The sequence below is a fragment of the Galendromus occidentalis genome, unplaced genomic scaffold (genome assembly GCF_000255335.2).
Source record: "Galendromus occidentalis unplaced genomic scaffold, Mocc_1.1 scf7180000077464, whole genome shotgun sequence".
Classification (NCBI taxonomy): Eukaryota; Metazoa; Arthropoda; class Arachnida; order Mesostigmata; family Phytoseiidae; genus Galendromus; species Galendromus occidentalis.
In genome coordinates, this window is record NW_003805452.1 from 564943 (window position 1) to 585541 (window position 20599).

The following is a 20599-nucleotide window of genomic DNA, read 5'->3' on the forward strand; positions in this document are numbered from 1 at the left end:
GGTCCCTGCTTCACATGGCGCCCGCAGCATTAGCGCTTAGTCATTCAGTAGCTCATTGAGAAGAACTTGTGTCCGAGATTCTACTGGGAGAAGCTGGAGCGAATAGGTTCCGGGAGACTTGCAGCATGGGGAAGTCTGAGTCCGAGAGGAGCCTGGAAAAATAGCTCACCATCTATGTACAGTTCGATATCTGTATCGTCACTCAATCTGATTCAAGCACACTCCCTTTTCTGACGAATCAATGAGCCCGATTCTCCTGCAATCGGTTGGGATAATCCGGAGCCTCGTCTCGAGGACGCCGAAAACATCCCAACCTATCTACAAACGCATCTAACACAGACCACATAGAGAACCCTCTGAAAGGTAGGCATGGACTACTGTTCTCAGCCTGCCGAATTCACCTCCGCGTTCTCGAAGCCAGGAAAGCTGAGAACCACAGTCTGATGCAATCCGGTCCCGGCCGGAAGCCGTGGTCCAGAAATTCACGATCGCTGCTTACAGTGTGAATACGATCCAGCAATGAGTCAATTCGAGGCGTCGAAGATTATATGATGAATAATTTCTGTCGGCATGTCGAGTTCGCCACCGTGCGCACGATGGCTTTCGAGTTTATTAACAGGTTCATCATGCCAAAACTCGACGCCTTTCCACTCCGAGCGTCTATCTCAGCGTGTAAGCAAGCCCAGCGAGGCGGGCAAGCTGGCACAAAGATCGACTATGGACTACAATATTCGGCACGCCCACCAGGTGCACCTCGGGCTGCATGGCGGCGGGATATGGCAAACTCGCCGGCACTCTGTTGTACACTCTCGACAAGGCTCATCTCTTATCAAATTATTGCCTTACACTGCACCAAGTTGGCCGGTGTGGGGCGGCGAATGAGGGGGAGTCGCTCTCGCCGATGGAAAACAGGCAGCAGTTCAAAGCAGGGAATCTCATTGACAACTTTGAGCTCTGAAAGGGGGCGTAGACCTCTTTAGAACAACATCACCATCGGCTCTCGAATGAATAGATTACTGGTCCCCGGAGCCTAATGGATTTCCAGTCACGATGATTTTTCTTTTTTCGTCCGCTCAGGATCCCGGAGGAACCGTGGGCGACGAGGCCGATCACGGAGCGGAGGAGCTTTTTTCGGAGCGTTCGGACTCGATGGGGACTCGAAACCTCAGTTCGAGTTTTCAGTTGGTATTCTGAAGAAGCTCGATCAATCAGAGCCAGCCGGAGTCGATCGACGACGATCGAAGTAGACGAAAGTTCACGTAAAGTGCTCCATGGGTTGATGACGTCACTCACCCGGACCGAATCCCGCAGGTCCAAGGTTGGTGGAGAACGTGGTATTCGGAGTGATGAATTGGTGAATGATAATGGGGAAACCTGTGGCCGATCGTTTCTATGGGGCTGTCGCATTCTGATCATCATGCTAATTAGGAGCTCCACAAATCTCGACGTACCCACCCCGAGTTCCGTGAGTGTTTTTCTTCTATTCGAGATCTCGAACGCGATCGGAGGACCGAGTAGCAACCCGAAATTTGTTTGTCAAAATGGCCCAGCTGCTGACTGTAGACTCGTATCTCGGTGGACCACTCAGCCACTCGGGCTATCCCCTTTAATCTGTGCAAGATTTCACTAAATGCATTTTGCATGTACAAACATCAAACCCCTCGTAGCTCGAGTCGAGTTGAACGAACAACCCCCAAGAGAAGGAGCGACCGAGCGAGCTAGCGACTTCCCTCCTCGTCCCAGCCTGCTGGCCGAACTCTGATGGGAATCTGATGGACAGCTGAGGTGGCCGCGCGGGACGAGGAATACCGGGGATAGTTCGTTGAGGAACGAGCGTGTTTCGACTGAACAACCGCGGATGGAGCCCTCCTGCAACAACCTCGGACAACTTGCCTCTCGCTACACACTCGAAGATAGTTGAGTATAGGTGGGACCATAGGTGCAATGCCCAAATGGTGCAGACAGGCAAATAGGTTGGCATGATCTCGAATACAGGCAAAGCTCGCTGGAGTGCGCGACTCCGACAAGAGCAGCAGGTGAAGAATCCTGAACCAACAGAGGACGTAAGGTTGTTGAGACATGCGAGATTGATCAGACTCATCATCCTTTCCGGTCGGGAATCTCCTCCAAAAGAACGATAGCGAGAGCCCTAAACTGACGAGATTGTAGATTCCTCGAAAAACCACAATCACTTTATTTATTATGTTTGCCAAATGTCGTCGAGTCTTGTATTGAACGGGGGCTTAATCGATGCCCCGTGTTATCTGGTGCCGACGTCGTCATCTGATCTACCATTTAGCTTAGAATAAAATGCACTCTTGGGCTCTTCCTCCATTCCGCCTGCGTGAACTCTCACGCCGTTCTCCCGTCAGTCAGTCGGTTCGACCGACCGAGCGGGCGACGAAACGACCAGTCGACCCTCGGGTCGATCAACCAGCTGGTCACATTCATACATTTGTCGAGGGATCCGTGAATCCTTCAATTATCAAATCGCTCTATTTGGGGTTTATTTGGGGCCGTTCAACTTCCAATGACGAGACGATACCAGTCTGTGTGATTCTGAACGGTTCAATCTCAAACGAAATCCAGGTGCCCTTCGCGAGGTCGCTGTTGACTTTCCTTCAATGTGACCCTTTGTCCAACCCGCTTCAACAAAGACTGCGCCGTGCTGTTTCCGTCTTTATCCAAGATTATCTCTCGTTCGCGCACATTTGAAACAACGACTAAGAATCGAGACGGAAAACCACATGTTCAGCCGTAAGTTATTAGTTCTTCCCTTTTTCTTCGGGGTTCGGACGGCTTCACGAGGCTCGAGGTTCTGTTCTGCTATTGTCATTCGTCGAAAGTTCACTCTGTCATTATCGTCGTTATCGTCTTCACCTCTATCAACCGGCTGCCGCTTCGCTCGACCTATATACACAAAATGCAGTGGCTCAAGAATTTTAAGCCTTACAAGTTAGAAGTCGACGAGCCTATTTACATATGAGAGCAGTTCTTGTTCGAGAACGTCTGATAGATCAAGACGAGGTCACGATCTTCACCGATCCGAGCAGTCAGACCCGGGGAGCTGACGCTCCCGCGTGTTCTCCGTGGAGAGAAAATTATCCTATAGTGGCGAAGTGGCTCACTCATCGGTGCTGGTGGTGAATGAGTTGTGTGGCTGGTTCGGAGAGCGGAAATGACGTGTGAAAAAAAACTGCCCGACATCGACCAAGCGATTCGGCTAGCTTGGTATGGGGTATCCACAGTGGTCGGCAGACTTGTCCACTATCTAGATTACAATATATTAAGTACATTGTTGGTAGAAACCCTAAATTTCAATGCTCGCTCTGCTCGCCCTCTGGATCGTCTTGATCGAGCCCTCTACCGAGGAGATCTTTCCACAGTCCTCAACGCTGCATTCGATTTGCTTCCCTGCGTCTACATCTATTGCAGCTGCTCCCGCAGCTAATTTTTGCATGAATGATAGAGTTTTACAATCTCTTCCTCCCCTGATGCCGAAGCAATGTTCGACAGGTCCTACCATCGTTCCACACGAATTCACGCGCGCTCCTGTCTCTGTAGACAAAGACAATGAACGGATTCGCTCTTCGCGGTCGTTCTCATTGTCGCTGGTGATGAAACAGTTCTCCTGCTGGACGTTGCTCATCGAAACGAAGCTCCAGAACGGGTTCCAACTCTTCGACGCCTGCGATTGCCCCATTCGGCAGCCGCCAGTCTCGGATCACAGATAGCTTTTATTCGATTCGATTCTCGTCTCATAATATCTCCATCGTCTTGGTTTCGGCCAGAGCTCCCCGGTGATGTTGGACTAGGGGAGGGTTTGGGAGGGATTGGTAACCGAAAGTAAATGTTGACGTGACGAGCAAAAATCGAGAGGACTAGGAAATGCGACATTTGGGAAGAGTAGGACATGAGGGAATGAGTTCAACAGAAGAGAGTATGAGGGGGCTTGAGGTCGGGATAAACTAATGGAAACGTCACAGCTAATCGCTCGCGGCCGAGGACATCTCAGAAGGGGACCGGGGAGGCATTTGGCAGTTGGAATCATCCAAGCCGCCCAGGTACGTGTGGCTTGGTTCCAGGGGCATCGCCACGGGGCCAGAGGGATCATAGCCATGCATCTGGAAAGAAAAGAGAACCCTTAGAATAACAGTGATGAGTTATCCGAAATAAGGTAGCCTAATGAATATGCCTACGCCCGAGAGCGAGGTAGTGCTCGACAGCGTCGACGAGAGGCGTCGCGACCTTGGCACCAGAGAATGCAGAAAAATCTCTCAAAGAAGAGACAAACACGGATGTGGGCCGTCACTCCACGACAACTATCAACACCGCAGTCAGCGTACTCCAGCTCGGCGTGAAGCGGGTAGATCCAAGGCGACAGGACTCCCGGCCGGTTGCCGTGTGGAAGCGTATCTTCATTGGGCAGTCGACGAGCTCAATAGTGGATTCTCACTCGGAGCCGAATTTGTAAAAAGTCGAATAAATCAGCCGATAAAACGAGAAAACTTGCTTTTGTCAAGGGGCTCGATCCGAGTTTCAACGGGCAAAGATAGACGACCAGCGGACCAGCCAGAAGGGGACGCTACTCGATCGGGTCGCAGCTAGCAATAAATAAATGATAAGACTCGACTGTCCACCAGACCTTCCTTCAAGATGCGACACACACACAAACTTTCTCCCTATCTAATTTCTCGTAGCCATCCACGCACACGATGCTACGGCTGCCGCGTCAGCAGACTGAAGTGGTCGGATCTAGTACTGTAAGAAACTGAAAAACTTCATTTCTGAAAGTCAGAATTCCGAATAAGGGATTTTTCCTCGGTTCGTTCATTGTGCGTGGGCCTCAGACTGAAATTCAGCGCTAATTCGCAATAGCCGGAATAGTGTTACGGAACAGTCACAATATCGCCGAATCAGTCTCAGCGGTCAACGCTTCTGCAGTATCAAGGCCATTGAAGAGCTGGATGGAGTTTGTGATCCCGCTCGAGGATGCCATGGTCTTCTCTGTCCCGGGACAGAGCCGTTCATGAGCTCTGCGACGGCTCGCGAGGTAACTCGACCATCGATCAGTCGAGAACGGCAATCTTGAGGCAGTAATGAGTTCCCAAATATCAAACTGCTATTGCGGTAGCGAGTTGACTGCCCACAGTCAGGCTTGCTGCTGGCGGGCAGTCAGTCAGTCAGCCGAGCAGTCTAATCAGCCCATGTCTCTGCTGTAGTACATGACTCGTGAGTCATCAAAAGACTCCACCTCATCACCGGAGGATAACTCGCAAACACATATAGAAATGGAGAGTGGATCGGCTCCTGAAAAACTCCCGTGAATAGAGGGTCCAACCGCTCCGCTCATGTGCATGCCTAATTAATTACTCAGCCGCTCTGGTGTTCTCAGACGTATTCCGAACGAGCTTGACCACATTTCTCAGGCTATGGCTGCGATTGGCGAATCTGTATCCACCAACGGTCATTCTCAGGCAGGAACACGTCGTGATGATCGGGAATGAGACCCACTCCGAAGGCTTCGGACATTGCTAGCGCACTCGGGTCTGGTTCAGAGATTTAGAGGATTCGCTCGCCTTCCGGAGCGTTTTCGGCTGTCGCATAAATGTTCACGACCGGCACCGCACCAAAGAAGCGCTCCTTCAGTGATACGATCGCGCGATAATTTTATTCGCACCAATAGCGGCTTCTCGAGACCCGCTCGATTCCGTCGCTTGTCGCCGAGCCAAGCGTGTTCCTTTCCTTTCTGCGCACGCTGAAGCTACGGGGGAAAAGATAAGGGACCTGAACCGGTCTGTATAAACAGATTCTAGTTTTCATTCAAGACATCCCGATCTTATTGCGCCGACGTCACAGCCTTCAATGAAAGAATTCATAAACAAATCGTTCGGGAGTCTACCTCGCACAACTCGAATGGGAACGTCGTTGCCGCGAATGCCGATTCAACAGGGAGAACCGAAAATCCACCGAGGGACAAGCTCGACGTCTTCGCCGAAAAAAGCGAGACCCTAAGTCAAAACGGAGCGGGAGAAAACTTATCGGCTGCGACGCCAAGGGATGACATTTCGTCATAAAAGTTGGAATAGAGTCTTGAGATATAAAAGAGGAGAGGAAGGAGCTTCGAAAGAAGAGACGAATAGGGAGGAAAAAAATAAAACATTAAAACGGAAGCCTCGGGCTGATGACTGCGCTGTTCTTTGCTCCGCTTGGTGGACACTGATTCCGACGCTGAGACGGGAGCGCTTCGTATAAACTTCTCGGCCACTCGTCTTCATCGTCGCTGTCGACGTTGTGTATTTTACAATTGAGCGCGCTGATAGCTACGACCAACCAGCAGAAGGACGACCTTCTCTTCAAACCCTGTTCGGCCGCTCGAGTCTTATGCAAACCTCGGATGCTCTCTTTCGAGTGGGCGAAATGAGGAATCGGGGCAGGACCGAACACGGCTGTGCTTCCGAGATACTCTGATGCCATTTATTCTAACCGAAAACCATCTTCTGCCTTCTGGCTCAAGTCTCTATGGCTTGAAGCACGCGGAGCCATCTCAAGACTGGACACGGTCATCCGTGGTCTGTGGCTGATCCCACAGGAGCTCTCCCTGGTAGAAGTTCGATAAACCGGTAAATTGAAGAGGAAATCTCTCACACCTGCTCGTTGTCAGATAAGAGTCTGGTTTGACACCGGGGAACGACCGTATCATACCTGGCTTGATGTCTTCAGATTTGACATGCAGCTAACGGATACGCGACCAAATTGCTCGTAGCGCCTGCCATAGAATGGAACGGATTCACGAAGCCGAGATATTGTGTAAGGTTCGAAAACGCGGCGATTCAGCGTCTAGATATGCGAAGAATTTCGGAATATTTTCACAAATCTTGGCATTCCACGGAGAAATCGAAGCCCTCGGTGCCAGGAAGACAGCGGCTCGGAACGTTCTACGGCGCGATCGATGAAAACACGAATACACGTCCGCATGAGCGGATTGCGCAAAGAAACAGAAACGAGTGGAGCATCAGACGGAGACGAACAAATGAAAAATTTGTGCGTAACCGAACCCCAATAAAACTGAGGCCTACGCCCGCCAGTCGGAGTAGGGAATAAAGAACGCCGACTAGCTGGCATAGTTTGAGGTTCGGGAGGCCTTAGATAAGCCCGAGCGGTCGCGGTATTGGTTGCGGCACTGATGAGAGAGAGACTCGAAAAAATAAGTCAACCCAAGTAACAAACAAATTAGCGAATAAGCCCGAAAACCTCATGTCTTCGAATTCGATGCTTCGTCACAAAGACTCTCCCTTCGCCATGTTTGCGAACTCTCCGACGACCTCGAATCACTGAATTATACGCGATTCTCATTCAGCTAGCTCTTCACTGGTAAATATCATCCGTCCCTCGACAACTCGGAGTCAGTGTGCAAACACAGGGAGTCAAGAGCTCTGCCGCTCCAAATCAAATTAAGGTGATTTATCCCTGATTCACCAAATAAAGAGGGGGAGTTTGGGGCGGGGGAGCAGGGGAAACATGAGGAAGAGGAGAATCAAGGGGTCGAAGCCGCGAGTTGTGATCGCAGCAGTGTCGAATAGGAACCGAGTGGGGATTCGAGAGATCGCAAAGAATCAAAGGCTGCGGCACTTTCCACAAGGCGAGCTCGAGTTTGTCCGTGTCAACATTGCCCTCAAACCTTTGATCACGGAGCTCCTCTGGAGAGCGGAGTCCGGCAGACGCTCCATGCTCGTACCGGGTTTATAGACCAATCGAAAATCTCGAGGAATACAGCTATGATGCGCTCTAGTTCAACTGGCTCAAGCGGGATTCGTATTTTTCCTCGGGGCCCGCGAAGGTATCTTCGTATGGAAAAGTCGCGACTTCGAATTTCTATTGTAGGGAACGGGGAACTCAGCGAAGATCGGCCATCATAATCGAGTTGGTTGTGCGTGGCCTGAATTATGGATCAGGGCCCATGATTTTATATATGTAGAACCTCTCGGGGAGCCGGCTCGCTCGCTCGCTCCTGTTACCCGACTGCCTCGAGCCTGGTGTTCGCCTGTTTGCTGTTATACCTCTGAGGAAACAGAAGAGACGACCGTTCGACCAACTAGCCGGCTCGGGAGAAAACCGATGGATAGACGCGCAGACCACGCAGGCAGTAGGTAGGGTAAGAGACCAGAGTAAGCTAACAGACCGACGATGACGAGAGTCGTAAAGTCTACGAAGGAGCTGCTGAGAAATTCATTGACTTCGTGGCACTCAGATGATCGGAACCGCATACTCGGAATCCGTCCCCCGACATATCGCATCAACTAGCCGCCCACCTTCTAGAACCTACACTAGAAACATGATATAACTATTCAACTATGCTGGGATCGTGTATCCTGCGCTAAGGAGATGAAGGATTTCCTTGACGGTCCCTCTGAAGTTGAATGCCGTCCCTAGACTCACCTGATTAACAAGTTGTCGAAACTGCGGGCTATTAGGGTCGAGGTCAGAGTCCGGATGACTGATCGCGTACTCCGAGAGCGTCTTCCAGGGCGCTTGATACGCCTGGATATCTAGCGCCTGACTCAGTTGGCCCTGGCCGGGCTCGTGGCGAACGGGAGATGTTGCAACCATCGGCACTCCACGCAGGGCTCCTAGGCTCAGCTGACGGCCGTCCTGGAATCGAAACGGAAATCATTGAACTTCCATCGAATATTTCATTCCCGTTCCAGGAAGCCCATTCCCCAATCGATATGCTTCAAGTTTCATGTTTCCGGTTCCTTATCAGACCACGTCGGGACCCGGTGGCTCCAGGGTCTCGGAATGTCTGGACACCAGAACAGGCGACTAGCGGAACGTTCACCAGCCAGAGAGGCATCGCCTGCTTTGTGACCCACAAGTGCTCGAGTGCGAATCGCGACCCCACGGGAGCGAACCGTACTAGAGTTCCCCAACCCCAAGACCCCCGTCTCGCCCCTGCATCGCCTATACACTGTTAGGGAATACAGCGAGCCCAGAGACAGGATTCAATTACCGGCTGTTCGGCCCGTCGACTGACTGGCTGCTCGGCTGGCTGGCCGGCCGTCCGGCCCGCCGGTCGGTCGCTTGTCCGCCGAGCACAGAGCAGTGCCAACAGAGCAGCAGACCAGAGACATACATCCCACGCTCCCCTTCATACACGCCATATAGACGAGGATGGAACAAAATTGCAGGTTGTGAGCTTGTAGCAGATTCTTTAGGAGGATATCTGTTTGTCGGTCCGTCGTCTAGACAGCGGAATTGTGAGAACCGAGGATGATGGTCAGTGGACAGCCGCAGGAGCCATCGATGTTCAACAAACTGGCCATGGCATGGCTCCGCACTCTTGATCGGCCCGTTCTGAGGTGGCGCTTTGAAGGATGATGGGATCAGGGTAGATCACCGACACCATCGAACACCCGGGATTACCGAACGCAGAACTGTCTATCCGAGGAGGCCGTTTTTTTTTCTCTTTCTGTGATTCGAATTTGCCCCCTAGCCACTCACGAGTCGGACTGCTCGGCGAGCAGAAGAAACAGCCAGACGGACAGCTATCGGGCTTTACGGCGACTATCGAAGACGATACATCAGCCGCCGGAACGCATTGCCATCGTTATCTATTCTACTAGACACCCCGAACTGATAATGGAGACAAAATAGATAACCTCTGTGTTGCGCGATGAGCGCGATCCGGCATCGTTTGAGTAAGCACAAGCGTGCACTTCACGTGGAGACGATCTCTTCTTCCGGCGACCTACGGACGACCGTACAATTCGCCGACAAATAACGACAGTTCTCGCGGATTCTGAGAAAAGATCCAGGTCGGACTCGATGACCCACTTTCTAGGCAATCACGGCCTCGAGCTTTTTCGGACTTCGGCTTTCGAATATCGATTTCAGAACGAAGCGCTGAGCAAGTTTCGGATAATTGTCCCGGCAACGATCTCAATCAAGGTTCCCCGTCTTGTGACCCGGTGGCGAGATTGAACGAGGATAAACGTCTACATACAGCTTCGGGAGCTGGCCGATGGGATGATCCGACTCCTCTCCCACATTAAAGGGACGGTTTCTCTCTAATCGGGAACCATGAGCCCATGATGAAAACTCATATGTTTGCTGTTCCCTCGCTCGTTAACACCGCCCTTCCGAGCCCCGAGCGCACCCAAGCGAGAGTGGAGTGAATGCATAGCAAGGATGCATCGTTTGCCATGACCGTCAGACCGTCATCCAGTCGGTCGGTCACTCGTTTGGTCAGTCGATCGCTCGGTACAGAACAGCGACCGGTGCGCGGTTCGTTCTCAGAGACTGCTGCTGTTGCTAGTTCTGCTCTCGACAAGAGCGTCAGCAGCAGCATTTGTTATGAACTTGAGCGACAGATGAGGTCTAGTTGGGCCCCCCTGTTCGAAAGGGATGAACTATCTACTTCATCCGCAACCATCTGTGAGGGTGGGGTTCGCACAGTGGGCCCTGTTCCAGCAGCGGCTGCAACACCGTCAACACCACTCGAAGGGCGTATCCCTCGTCAGGGTCCGGGCACCAGACAAGGTGCTTCCGAAGTCATCGACACCGCCGACTCCCTCAAAAGCCGCCCATCTAATTCACGTGAACACTGTCGGCTGCTGCCTCTAATCAGTCCCGGATCTATCCGTTCGAGAGCCCAGCCCAAACGGAGCTAATCGTCCGGCTCATAGGTGACAAGTCACCGTTCTGAGTGAGTGAGTAAACGGGTGGACGGCGCGGCGTATTTCCGATGAATTTTTCTCCTTTTCGGAAAATATATTCCTTCTCGGAGCTCGCTGCGGAGTTCTCTTGAAGTCCCGAGCCGCAATCGATTCAGATCGCGAAGGAGCATCGAGCAAACACATTGGCTCTGTCGCGCGCGATGCGACACGAACAAACTATCGTAAGGAATTCATCGATCGTTCCCATCATCGGACCATTGTTGGGTTTGCTTTAATTCGAAAGACGTTTGCCGTGGGACGGCTGTTTGTCAATCGTTCAATCGAAGCTAGCTCAAATAATAATGTCTCTCGTGCGTGTGGACTCTTATTTAAGCTCCGGTGCGTTCTCTGAAGCTCTCGTCCTCACTTCGACAGGTAGCGAGGCATCGACCTCGGAACGCTTTTCAGAAGATTTATGCGACGACCGTGTTTGCACTTCCTCGGATAGAAAAAAACGCTCCTCGCTTTCGACGACTGCGACGTCCACGTCGCCGTTCTACTCTCAGTTTGCGGGACAGCGAGGTCGATCACACGAAGTCCCACCCCTTGCATTAGTGATCGAAGGATGGCTGTCGAGATTGTCTAATTGATCACTTTGCTTTTACGCACCGGTAGCAGCCGCAGAATCGTCGCATTTTGGAGCAAAATGCGATCGATGCTTCCACCTCGAGCCGGGCACTCTCGCATGCAAACATACGGAAGCCAACGCACCGCTGACTCAAACTTAGATTCTCTCGGCTCGATTCCCTCCTCCGGGCAATACCTGCCGTCAGGACGAAAGAAGTCTTCCCGAGATGTGTGTTCATATTATGTACATTCATCTAAAGCACACAGCGTCACTATCTCGAGAATCTCCGGGAAGCTACATACAATGTTCGAGGGAATTCCGTCGGCTCACTTCTGACGTCGGGACGACATCGTCCAAGGCGCTCGTCGTCAGCAGGATCGAGCGAATCAGACCCTGGGGAGGGTTCTAATCGAGGACCATCTGGGGCTACAAGTGACCAGCAAACAAAGTCGTCCTCGATCACGATTCCTGCCCAAAGCGGACACCGCTTCCGACGAAAGAACGCGGGAGGAATCCTCGGCGGTTCCTCGGGCGGGCCAACGGACTACGCTCCGAGAGAAACGACTCGGTGCCGAGTAAGGTATTCTTACGGGAGGCGCGCGCTTGTCAAGTGGAGGAAATTACCATCAGGGAAGGAGAACCACCTATTCTCAGCCTTTCTAGTGCTCCAGTTAGCGAGCTAGCGGACAGGCGAGAACGGGAGGGAGCGAACGAGCGAGTAGGGAGCAAGGATGTCACGGTGCAGGATGTCACGGTGATCAGAATTGAGCCATCACACGAACTTGGCCTAGCGGATACGGGCTTTGAAAGAGAAGGTGAAAAATTCACGAGAGAATCTCCTGAGCACGAGCCCTCCCCCCGATCGCTCCTCTTCTCGATGCGGCTTCCCCGTTCGTTCGACGACGACCTCCCCGTGTTTCTTCTATGAGATGAGTAGCGAACGAGTCTCTTCGAACAGACGAATAAAAGGACGGGTCGCATCGAGCGAGCTCCTCTTTTGGACTTCGCCCAGCAGTAAGCGGACGAAAATTTCGGGATCTCGATCACCCTCGAAACTCCACGGTGCGCCGTAAAGCGGCTGTTTTCATCATCGTCGATTAATGATGTTGTCGACCGGTTTGCCTTTTCCCCAAAAGCGCAAGCCTTCGCTGAAGAGGCTTTTCAACCCTTCGACTTCGAGAGGCTGTTGAAGGAGCAGAGTCCGTGGCTGGCTGTGCCCGTAGCTCATCCAGTCGGCTAGGTGCTTGCTCGTTCGCATGGCTGAGAAGCGAATCGTATTGTATAAATACATCAAAAGCTCCCGCCCCGAAACTCAAGGAGGAAGTGAGAGCTAAGGCTCTTACGCAAATATATCCGATTTAGCCGCGCGCCATCACAGCCGCAGCATCAGCGCTTGCGAGGAAGATCCCCATCGAGCATTCGCCACCGCGTTCGTCGTCATGCAATATTGGAGCCGGAATCACAAAATTATCTCTCTCCATGATCGACTGTCACAGAGATCGTAAGGGCGAATTCGAATTCGGTCCTGTCCGAACCGAGATCCTCAACTCGGCATCCGTTGCAAATATCGCATTCTGAGAATTTCGGCCAGTCGTTCCCGATTCGTTAATTCATTAAACTTCGAGCATACATGACTTCAGATGTGTGCGTGGAGCCGGGTTTGTGAATCGAGGGATCCCCCAGTGCGTCGTCGTCCTCGTCGTTGAAACCAATCCGGGCTCTCTGAGTAAACTAAACCAACCAGAGACGAGGATGTGCGCACTCGGTCGCTCGATGCGCGGACGACCGAGTGTACCTAGTGAATCAGACCCTCGAATTGTGTGGATCAGAACATCAATGTGACATTGAGTGACGCGCAAACATGTCCTCTGCAATCGTGAGCCGCACCGGAGAGACATTTCCGAGGGCAAATAGTACTACGCGCCAAAATCGGATACAATTTGGCCCAAATTGCACCTCTTCAACTTTGCTAGCAAAACGAAGTCGACAGCTCGACGGGTTCTCATCTCTGACGTGATGATGCGTCTGAGAGGTCGCGGCTCTCGTCCGAGTTCGGCAGCGGGCAGGGAACGCGCTCGCTCGGGATTTTTCGATATATCCCCGCGGATGCACTGTTTTCGTATTTGGTCGATATGGTTCCTTCAGGGACGTTTTTTTTCGGCAACGGAAACTCGATGTTCGACCAGCGAAATATCGCGCAGTGATTGCAGCGGGCGAGATACGGTGCTCTAGAAATCGAGGATGAGATTTCCCCTCGTATCGATGCTCGTCATGCCGTGGTGACTATCGTAGCCCCGATAGTCGGACCATCAGTCAGTCAGTTTGCCGTCGGTCCGTCCGTGGCTGGCCGGCCGGCCCGCTCGGTCGCTCAGAAGGAATCGATGAGGCGTTGCCGAGCGCTCTCCTGTGACCACAAGCGCCACGTGCGGCACGCATTCGACGTGAAGCTCTCGTCTCGATGGCTCGAAAATGTTTCCGCTTTCATGATTCAACCACTATTGCTTGCCGCCGCCGTTGCAGCTGATAGCCCACCAATACACGCACTCGACCCACTGACTTTGAGTGCCGAAGAGAAAGAAGCCGGCGATGGCACGACGACGATCATGAATTCCTGATTCAGTGTCGGAGGCGGGCCGATTCATTTTTGTCAATCAACGATTTCTTCGCCTCTAAACCCAGAACTAATAGAGTTCTTTTGGCCTGTAAGCGTGAAGAATCGCAAATTTTTCCCACAGCGAACACTCTGGCCGCCTAATACGCCTCGAATGATACAAGCAGCAAAACTCAGCAAGGCGAATGGGTCGGCTAGCGGGCGAGCGGGCAGGCAGGCTAACTTATTTCTTCGATTCGGCAACCGAGCGAGCTGGCGGGATGATACGATTTCGTCACGCAACTCCACCTAAACTCAATCAAAGCGTTTATGACCAGTCGAGTTTCGGCCTCGGCCAGTCGAACTTTCAATTCAAATGTTTGAGATCATTTGAGCAACGATCGCTTCCCGATCAGCGGCGGAAAGATGTGTACCGAAGGTAGCCCGCTACATCGAGTGAGGACGCCGCCGAAGCTAGACTCAGTGAGAGCTGGGAGTAACTGTAAGGAACACGGAACTACAGATTGAAGCTTATCTATTGTCGGCGAGAGGGCATCGCTTCTCGATCATGAAACGGATTGTGCTAATCAACACAACCTCTTTGAGGTCTGTAGCACTTCGACGATGGCTCTCCAAGGAATGAGAGGAAGTCTTGCCCGGGGAATCGTGGGGTCTCCGGCGTCGGGGTAAACAATGGAACCTCTGTCGAAGGTGCTTAACCTTGCCGGACCGAGTTGCCAACGGTGGTCCGCAGAGCGGCACGGTCCTATCATCGGATATCATGGATGTCGCTCAGTCAGTACAGAAAAAAAAGAGAGAGCCGACCCCGCTGGAGTTTTTTTAGGCGTAAGCGGGGAATCGCTGGAGGGAGCCGCCGATGTTCCATTCCTTCTTTATTCCCTCTTCCCGACGACTCGATGATGCACGCTTCTTCGAACTCGCTCGGTGAGGTCCACCTCCTCTCCCGAGAATATCTTATGTTCAGAATCAGGACGAGAAGTCGCTATAGGAGATAGAGGAGGGCGGGCAGGCACCCGAGGGCGACCGAGAAGGCAGAGGGGAGCGAGCGGCAAGTCTCTGAGCGCGCCAGCTTCTCTCATTAGCTAAGTGCAAGTCACAGAGAGATCCATGGAAGAGTATCATGGATCTTGGAGGGCAAGAGGGAAGCCGGGAGGGATGTATCGGCGGTCTCCGCCGCGCGGTCGTTGTTCCATCCACCCACCCACCTACCCGAGGAGGACATGGAAGCAAAAAAGGAGTCGAAAAATATCGGCTGCGAATCGGAGCCTTTTCGGATCGAGGTGACAGAGTTGCCGAGAGAGCCTATCGATATCCTCCGAGACGTCTGTCCACTTCCTCGACAGGTAGAAATGGAACAACTGCGCTGGAATATAAGGAGTGCCTCGATATCTGAAGCCCTGTTCTTCCTTGAGTTCGAGAATAAAATTCCGCTCGATTCTCAGCGTGGACTAAAACGATGTTTTTTGAACGGCCAGGTAAACAAAGTCAATGTTACAGCATAATGTATGAGTCGAACCAGAGGCGGTAGCGTCAGATCTTCCCTTGTTACCTGCCGCTCGGTGCTTGCTGACACACGAGTAGCCGCGGTCGAACTAAATGGAATGGCGTCCTAGCGAGTGTTCCGAGGAGATTCAATGAGCAATGTCCACAAACACCGAGCAATCATAACAGCGAAGATAAACAATGAACACACAATCGAAACGACTACTTCCTTCGAACGTATCTACAGGGAATTATTGTTATCGGTGTAGGAGACTTTTAGTTTAGTCGAACGACTCCGTTTTAACGACGGACGCTCGCGACCGTGGCAGAGCGTCCGAGAGGCTACGACCACGCGGCGCCCTGCGACGACCAGACGAACAAGAAATCAAGTCGCACCGTTTTCTTCTTCAACTATTACCGCATCATCATCATCAGCGTCGGAGGCAGGCGACAGCAAGCCATAAAAATGACGCCTTCCATAAGCAAGCAGCGCTCGACGCTTGGCCAAACAAAGACAGCCAGAGGGAGTGAAAAATAAAGGTCGCGAAGACGCGGCAGGAAAAGGCGCTATCGAAGCAACAAGTTGACTTCTCGTCAATCAGGCACGAGTCTGAAACATTGCAGACGGGCGCCCCGTCGAAACTCGACCGAGAACTCTCGGAGACGTAAAACGGGACTAGCCTCCTCCCCTCATAATGAGGACGCTCCTGATCAGGGCGATAAATCTAGACATTTCGATATCATTGAATCGTTTGAATCGGGCTGAAGAAGAGGACTATTCGCAAAAAACACTGAAAAGATTTTCCCCCTTGCTATGTTTCGGTGACGCCGATCTGCTGCTGGAATTTCGGATGCGTAACGTGTCTGCGCGTGAGTTTCCCAACCATCGAGCTCGAACGGCGTGAGCCACAGCTCCTAAGGAATTTATGATCGGGCGGCTCTGCATAATTCGCGTATAAAGCCGCTAGTCTGTAGCCGTCGTTCACGTGCACACCTTTGGTTTACAGCAAGTGAATTACGATCAGGTCGCTGAGGTGCCAGCTCACCAAGTGCTGATGTGTACGCCGGTCTTGTAGATATTCTCGGGGGAAAGATCGAAGACACGAAGTCTGAGACCAGAACGAGAATACGGAAACTTCTTTTTTTGTTCTTTTTTGTTTCCTTTCGTTTTTTACGTTTCAAGGGAAGCCTCAAATCTGGCAACTCACCTTCTCGCTTTGCTGCATCTGCTTCATCATGATGGAGCGCTTCTTGTCTTTGCACCTCTTGTTCTGGAACCAGACCCTGATCACCCTCGGGGACAATCCGGTCATCTCGACGAGCTGCTCCTTCATCAGCGCGTCCGGTCTCGGGTTCGCCGCGTAACAGGTTCTCAGGGTGTGGAGCTGCTTCTCATTGAGCACGGTCCGCACCCTGGTGGGCTTGTGTTCACCGCCCCTGCCGCCCTTGTGGCCCTGAGACCGGACAGAGCCGCCGCCCGCACTGCCGCCGCCCCCGCCGCCTCCAGGCCCACCGCCTCCGCCACCAGCACCGTTGCCGCCGAGAGAGGGGAGCCCGTTTCCGCGGGGACCTACCGATGGGACTGCGTCCGCTGGAAAAGATAGAAAACGTTAATCTCCGTCTAAAACGGAAGTCACAGTCTCGCGGATAATCCTGTCGAAAGCTAAAAAATCGAAGAACGTTGTCTTCGAAGGAGTGCTTCCTGAGAAGTGTTCGATAACAAGAGAAAGTTTCCGGGTCGAGTCTTTCGGTGATACGTGCGGAGTTTCTTATCGAGCGAGATTTCTGATTCCCGAAATTGTTCCTCAGATCCCGGTGATGAACGGCATCATAAGCCCCCAGATCCTTGGCCGCGGGAGTTTTTCGAAGGAGATCGGACTGCTTGACGGCGGGTGAGGTCACACAGCTCTGCGGATCGACGAGTCGTAACGAAAACTCAGCTGGATCCACGTTTTCAGCCGGAACCATGCCCCCCCCCCAGATCATGCGTTGACCTTGTGAATTAAGATGCATGCTCCAGGTGCAAAGTATCGAGCGCCGTTTCCGAGTCTGACCGGACAAACGTGAGCGACCCGACAGCGTATTACGAGGAACGACTCCTCGAGCGATCTGAAGCTTTCAGCTTCGATTCGAGACTGAAAATACAGATTGATCCATTCTCCCAGTGTAGCTTCCGAATCGTCTACCGGCACGGTGCCGCGTTCCGAGAGATTGAGTCTGCTCCTAGCACGACTCGAGCTGGAGTGAGTCGTGAGAGAATACAGAGGGGGATCGGGAGAAAAAAGAACTCATTCAATTCACGCATCGATCGCTCCACAATAATCACGAGCGATCATCTCATCGGCGAACTCATCGCTGAACGGATCCGCCACGGCGACAGCGATTCGGACTGCTGGTCGTGATTAAGCCGGCCCTCCTCGTTCCTGCGTTGCCGTTTCGCCATCCGTCGCACGGGATGCATCCCGCCTCCCCCTGGTCGAGATTCGTCGGTCAACCGCCCCAATTCAAATTCGCTCGGAATAATGTTGGAAATTCTCGCATCCCTGTCCCGGGGACGGCACCTGATCCCCGAATCGACCTTGCTTTCAAACAGCCCGTATGCGGTAACGCTGTTGTGCGTCTTCGTCATCGACGTTCTTTCGGGATCGACTGAGACAAACGCGCAGGCTCACCCGATCTGAGAACGGGGCGAAAACAAAGCACCGGGTCCCTGAGACCGAGCAGTCAGCCGAGCAGCTCCACATTATCTAATCAGCACGAAGGCACCAATGTGGCTCGGTGACGCAGTGAACTCCATCCACCCGACCGTCGCCAATCAATGAGCAGCAGTGACCGCGAAAGGATCACGCTATCGTCGATGACAGGAGTCTTCGTATTCGTAGGAAGTGCGTGACCCCAGCTCAAACACCGGCAGCCTTCGACGCCGCCTCCGCGTCGTAGCAGCAGCAGTACATGTCATCGTCGCAGTGAAAGACGCGCGAGTATGTAGACATTGGGGTACGACCGGCAAACCCCTATGAGATGACCAATTGCCGGGTCACGAAAGGCTGCGGTCGTCTCCTGAACTTCTCGTCCTCACCCGGTCAACTGTCCCGTGTACTCCTGTGGACATTCGCTTCGTACATTTGAAATCCCGAATCATGGGGTGACAATAATTCCAAGAGCGCACGATTCGACCGGACCGCGGAAAAATAGACAAATCCCGACCGGAAATCCCGAGCTCGCCTCGACGAAAGGGCCACGACCCGGCGCGAGCGCGGATCTTCGTCTATTGTGATACGACGCGGCCGCCAACAGTTTTTCGCGACACGAGAGGTCTCCCCGCCCTGTCACAGAGGCGAAGAATCGCTCTCTCTTTTCGACTATGGTCTTGGGAGGGAAGGCGTGTGCAGCCTGTGAGCGTTCGGTGGGCACGAGAAGAAGTGGCTGACGGACCTCGATTCTGCGTCGGGGGCACGTGCACGCAGTCGAGCACCACGAATCGATGCAAAAGAAGCTGTTCGGATAAAAATCGTCGCTCGATTGACATAGTATCCGCTGCTGCCGCCGAGTGCGCCGTTGCGGTTCAGTGAAACGAGTCCCTCGAAGGTGCTGAGAAATATAACTCATCGAAACGCTCGCTCGACTTGAACTTACTCCATCTATCAATCAGTCAATCAATTACTTGAGCGAGTCTGCCGACCATCCATCTATCCGTGGAAGCATCGCCCGTTGGCATCACCGCTCGTCGCGTGAGTTTAGTCGACCGCTCGCGTCGAGCGCGAGCGAGTTCGGGGAGTGGTCAGTCCAAACTCCCACGAGCGTTTGGACACGTGACTGTTTGGAGTTCTGGCCGTTGATTCGAATCGAGTGCCACCGGATAGGTCTGACTGAGAATTTCCGTCAGATTCCTCATTTTTCCCAAAAACCTCGGTGCAAATTTCTAATGTTTATCTCCGCGATCGACGGCGATCGAGTTGAAACAGGAATTCGATTGAGGATCTTTCCCGTCCCCCCTTTCGATTGAGGGAAACTCACAGGGGGGGACTTTAAAGAGTGGAGTTTGGTGGTCCGGAAAAACGACGAGTCCGCAAAGATCGAGAGGACGGAATGGGATGGAGAAAAAAAGGAGAGAGTCATCAGGCAGTGCCGCGGTCGTTCAGAGCACTTCGCCGAGCCATTGTCATTATGATGCATACGCTGCTACCAGAAGTCGACGGCGACGACGGTCACAACTACTGCCCGGAGATAAACATATGCATGCATGCATGAGTGTGCCGTCGTGTCATGGTGCTGTGGTGCTATTCGGTGGAAGGGGCCAAAGAGATGATGTCTGGCCCTAAAAGTGGTCGCCGTCCGAAATGAGCGCTGCCGGGACCGCCCGCCGGCCGGTCAGCCGTTTTCCTTCCTTGCTTGCTTGCCCACCCAGCAATAGCCAGCAGCAAACAGCGGACCGACATCAGGCGGGCATTTCAGCACCCCCCTCCCCCGGCACTCGCTGCCCTCAAGAAACACTAACAATGAACACGGTAGCCGAATGCCCCCTCTCTCTCTTCGCCCGGTCAAAGTGCTTTCCTCTCCACGCCCTCCCCTTGCGTCGTCTGTGGAGGAGCCCGTCCCGCTCCCGCCCCGAATGGTCTCGGCCAGAATCGAGCCGGCAAGCAGGCAGGCAAGCGAGCAGCCCACCCACTCACCCGCCAAACTGCACACCGAGTGAAGCCTCCACTACTAGTCAGCCACCCCGTTGGCGAAGCTGCCCGTCTGCTGCCATCCGTTCCCTCTTCGCCTTCACTCTCTCTCTACCGTTGGGCAGAGGATCGAGGGGGGGAGGGGCAGCTGAGCCCCATCCTTCCTAGTCGGGAGCTCCGAAGGTGGGGGACGCAGGCGTAGCATTAGCGAGTGTTGAATTTAGCTAAAAGCATCCAGTCCCCAGAGGCGGAGAGAACCGACCAAGATAAGAAGGGAGAGACCAGTGAGGGTAAGATGAAGGGGAGGGTTCCGCCACTCCACTGCCCCCTCCCTGTCGACTGCTTCTTCCACCAAGCTCGCCGTCCCTCCTCCGTTCACCCGGACGTTGCTGGCGCCGCTTCTTGTCAGCCGAACGAAAGTTCCGCTTCGTCGAAGGAGGGCAAGGAAAAAGGAACGCTTGTCTCCTGCGAGGAGCGGCTTGGCCTGCGACTAGACTGCAAAAGGGCTTGGGCCCATGCCGGTGTTCACTGTTGATGCTGCCGATGCTGTCGTGGC

The 20599-nt window shown here is 53.1% G+C and overlaps 1 protein-coding gene across 1 annotated transcript in view; it reads right to left on the reverse strand.

Moving 5' to 3' along the window:
* Positions 1-3986: 3986 nt before the first annotated feature.
* tup (LIM1_Isl and LIM2_Isl domain-containing protein tup) overlaps positions 3987-20599 on the reverse strand; it is a 32912-nt gene continuing 16299 nt past the window's right edge. Inside the window, exons 4-6 of the mRNA XM_018639912.1 lie at positions 16585-16967; positions 8440-8652; positions 3987-4124 (exon numbers count right to left, since the gene is read on the reverse strand). Coding sequence (XP_018495428.1) covers positions 3987-4124; positions 8440-8652; positions 16585-16967 — 734 coding nt within the window. The remainder of the gene's footprint in view (positions 4125-8439; positions 8653-16584; positions 16968-20599) is intronic.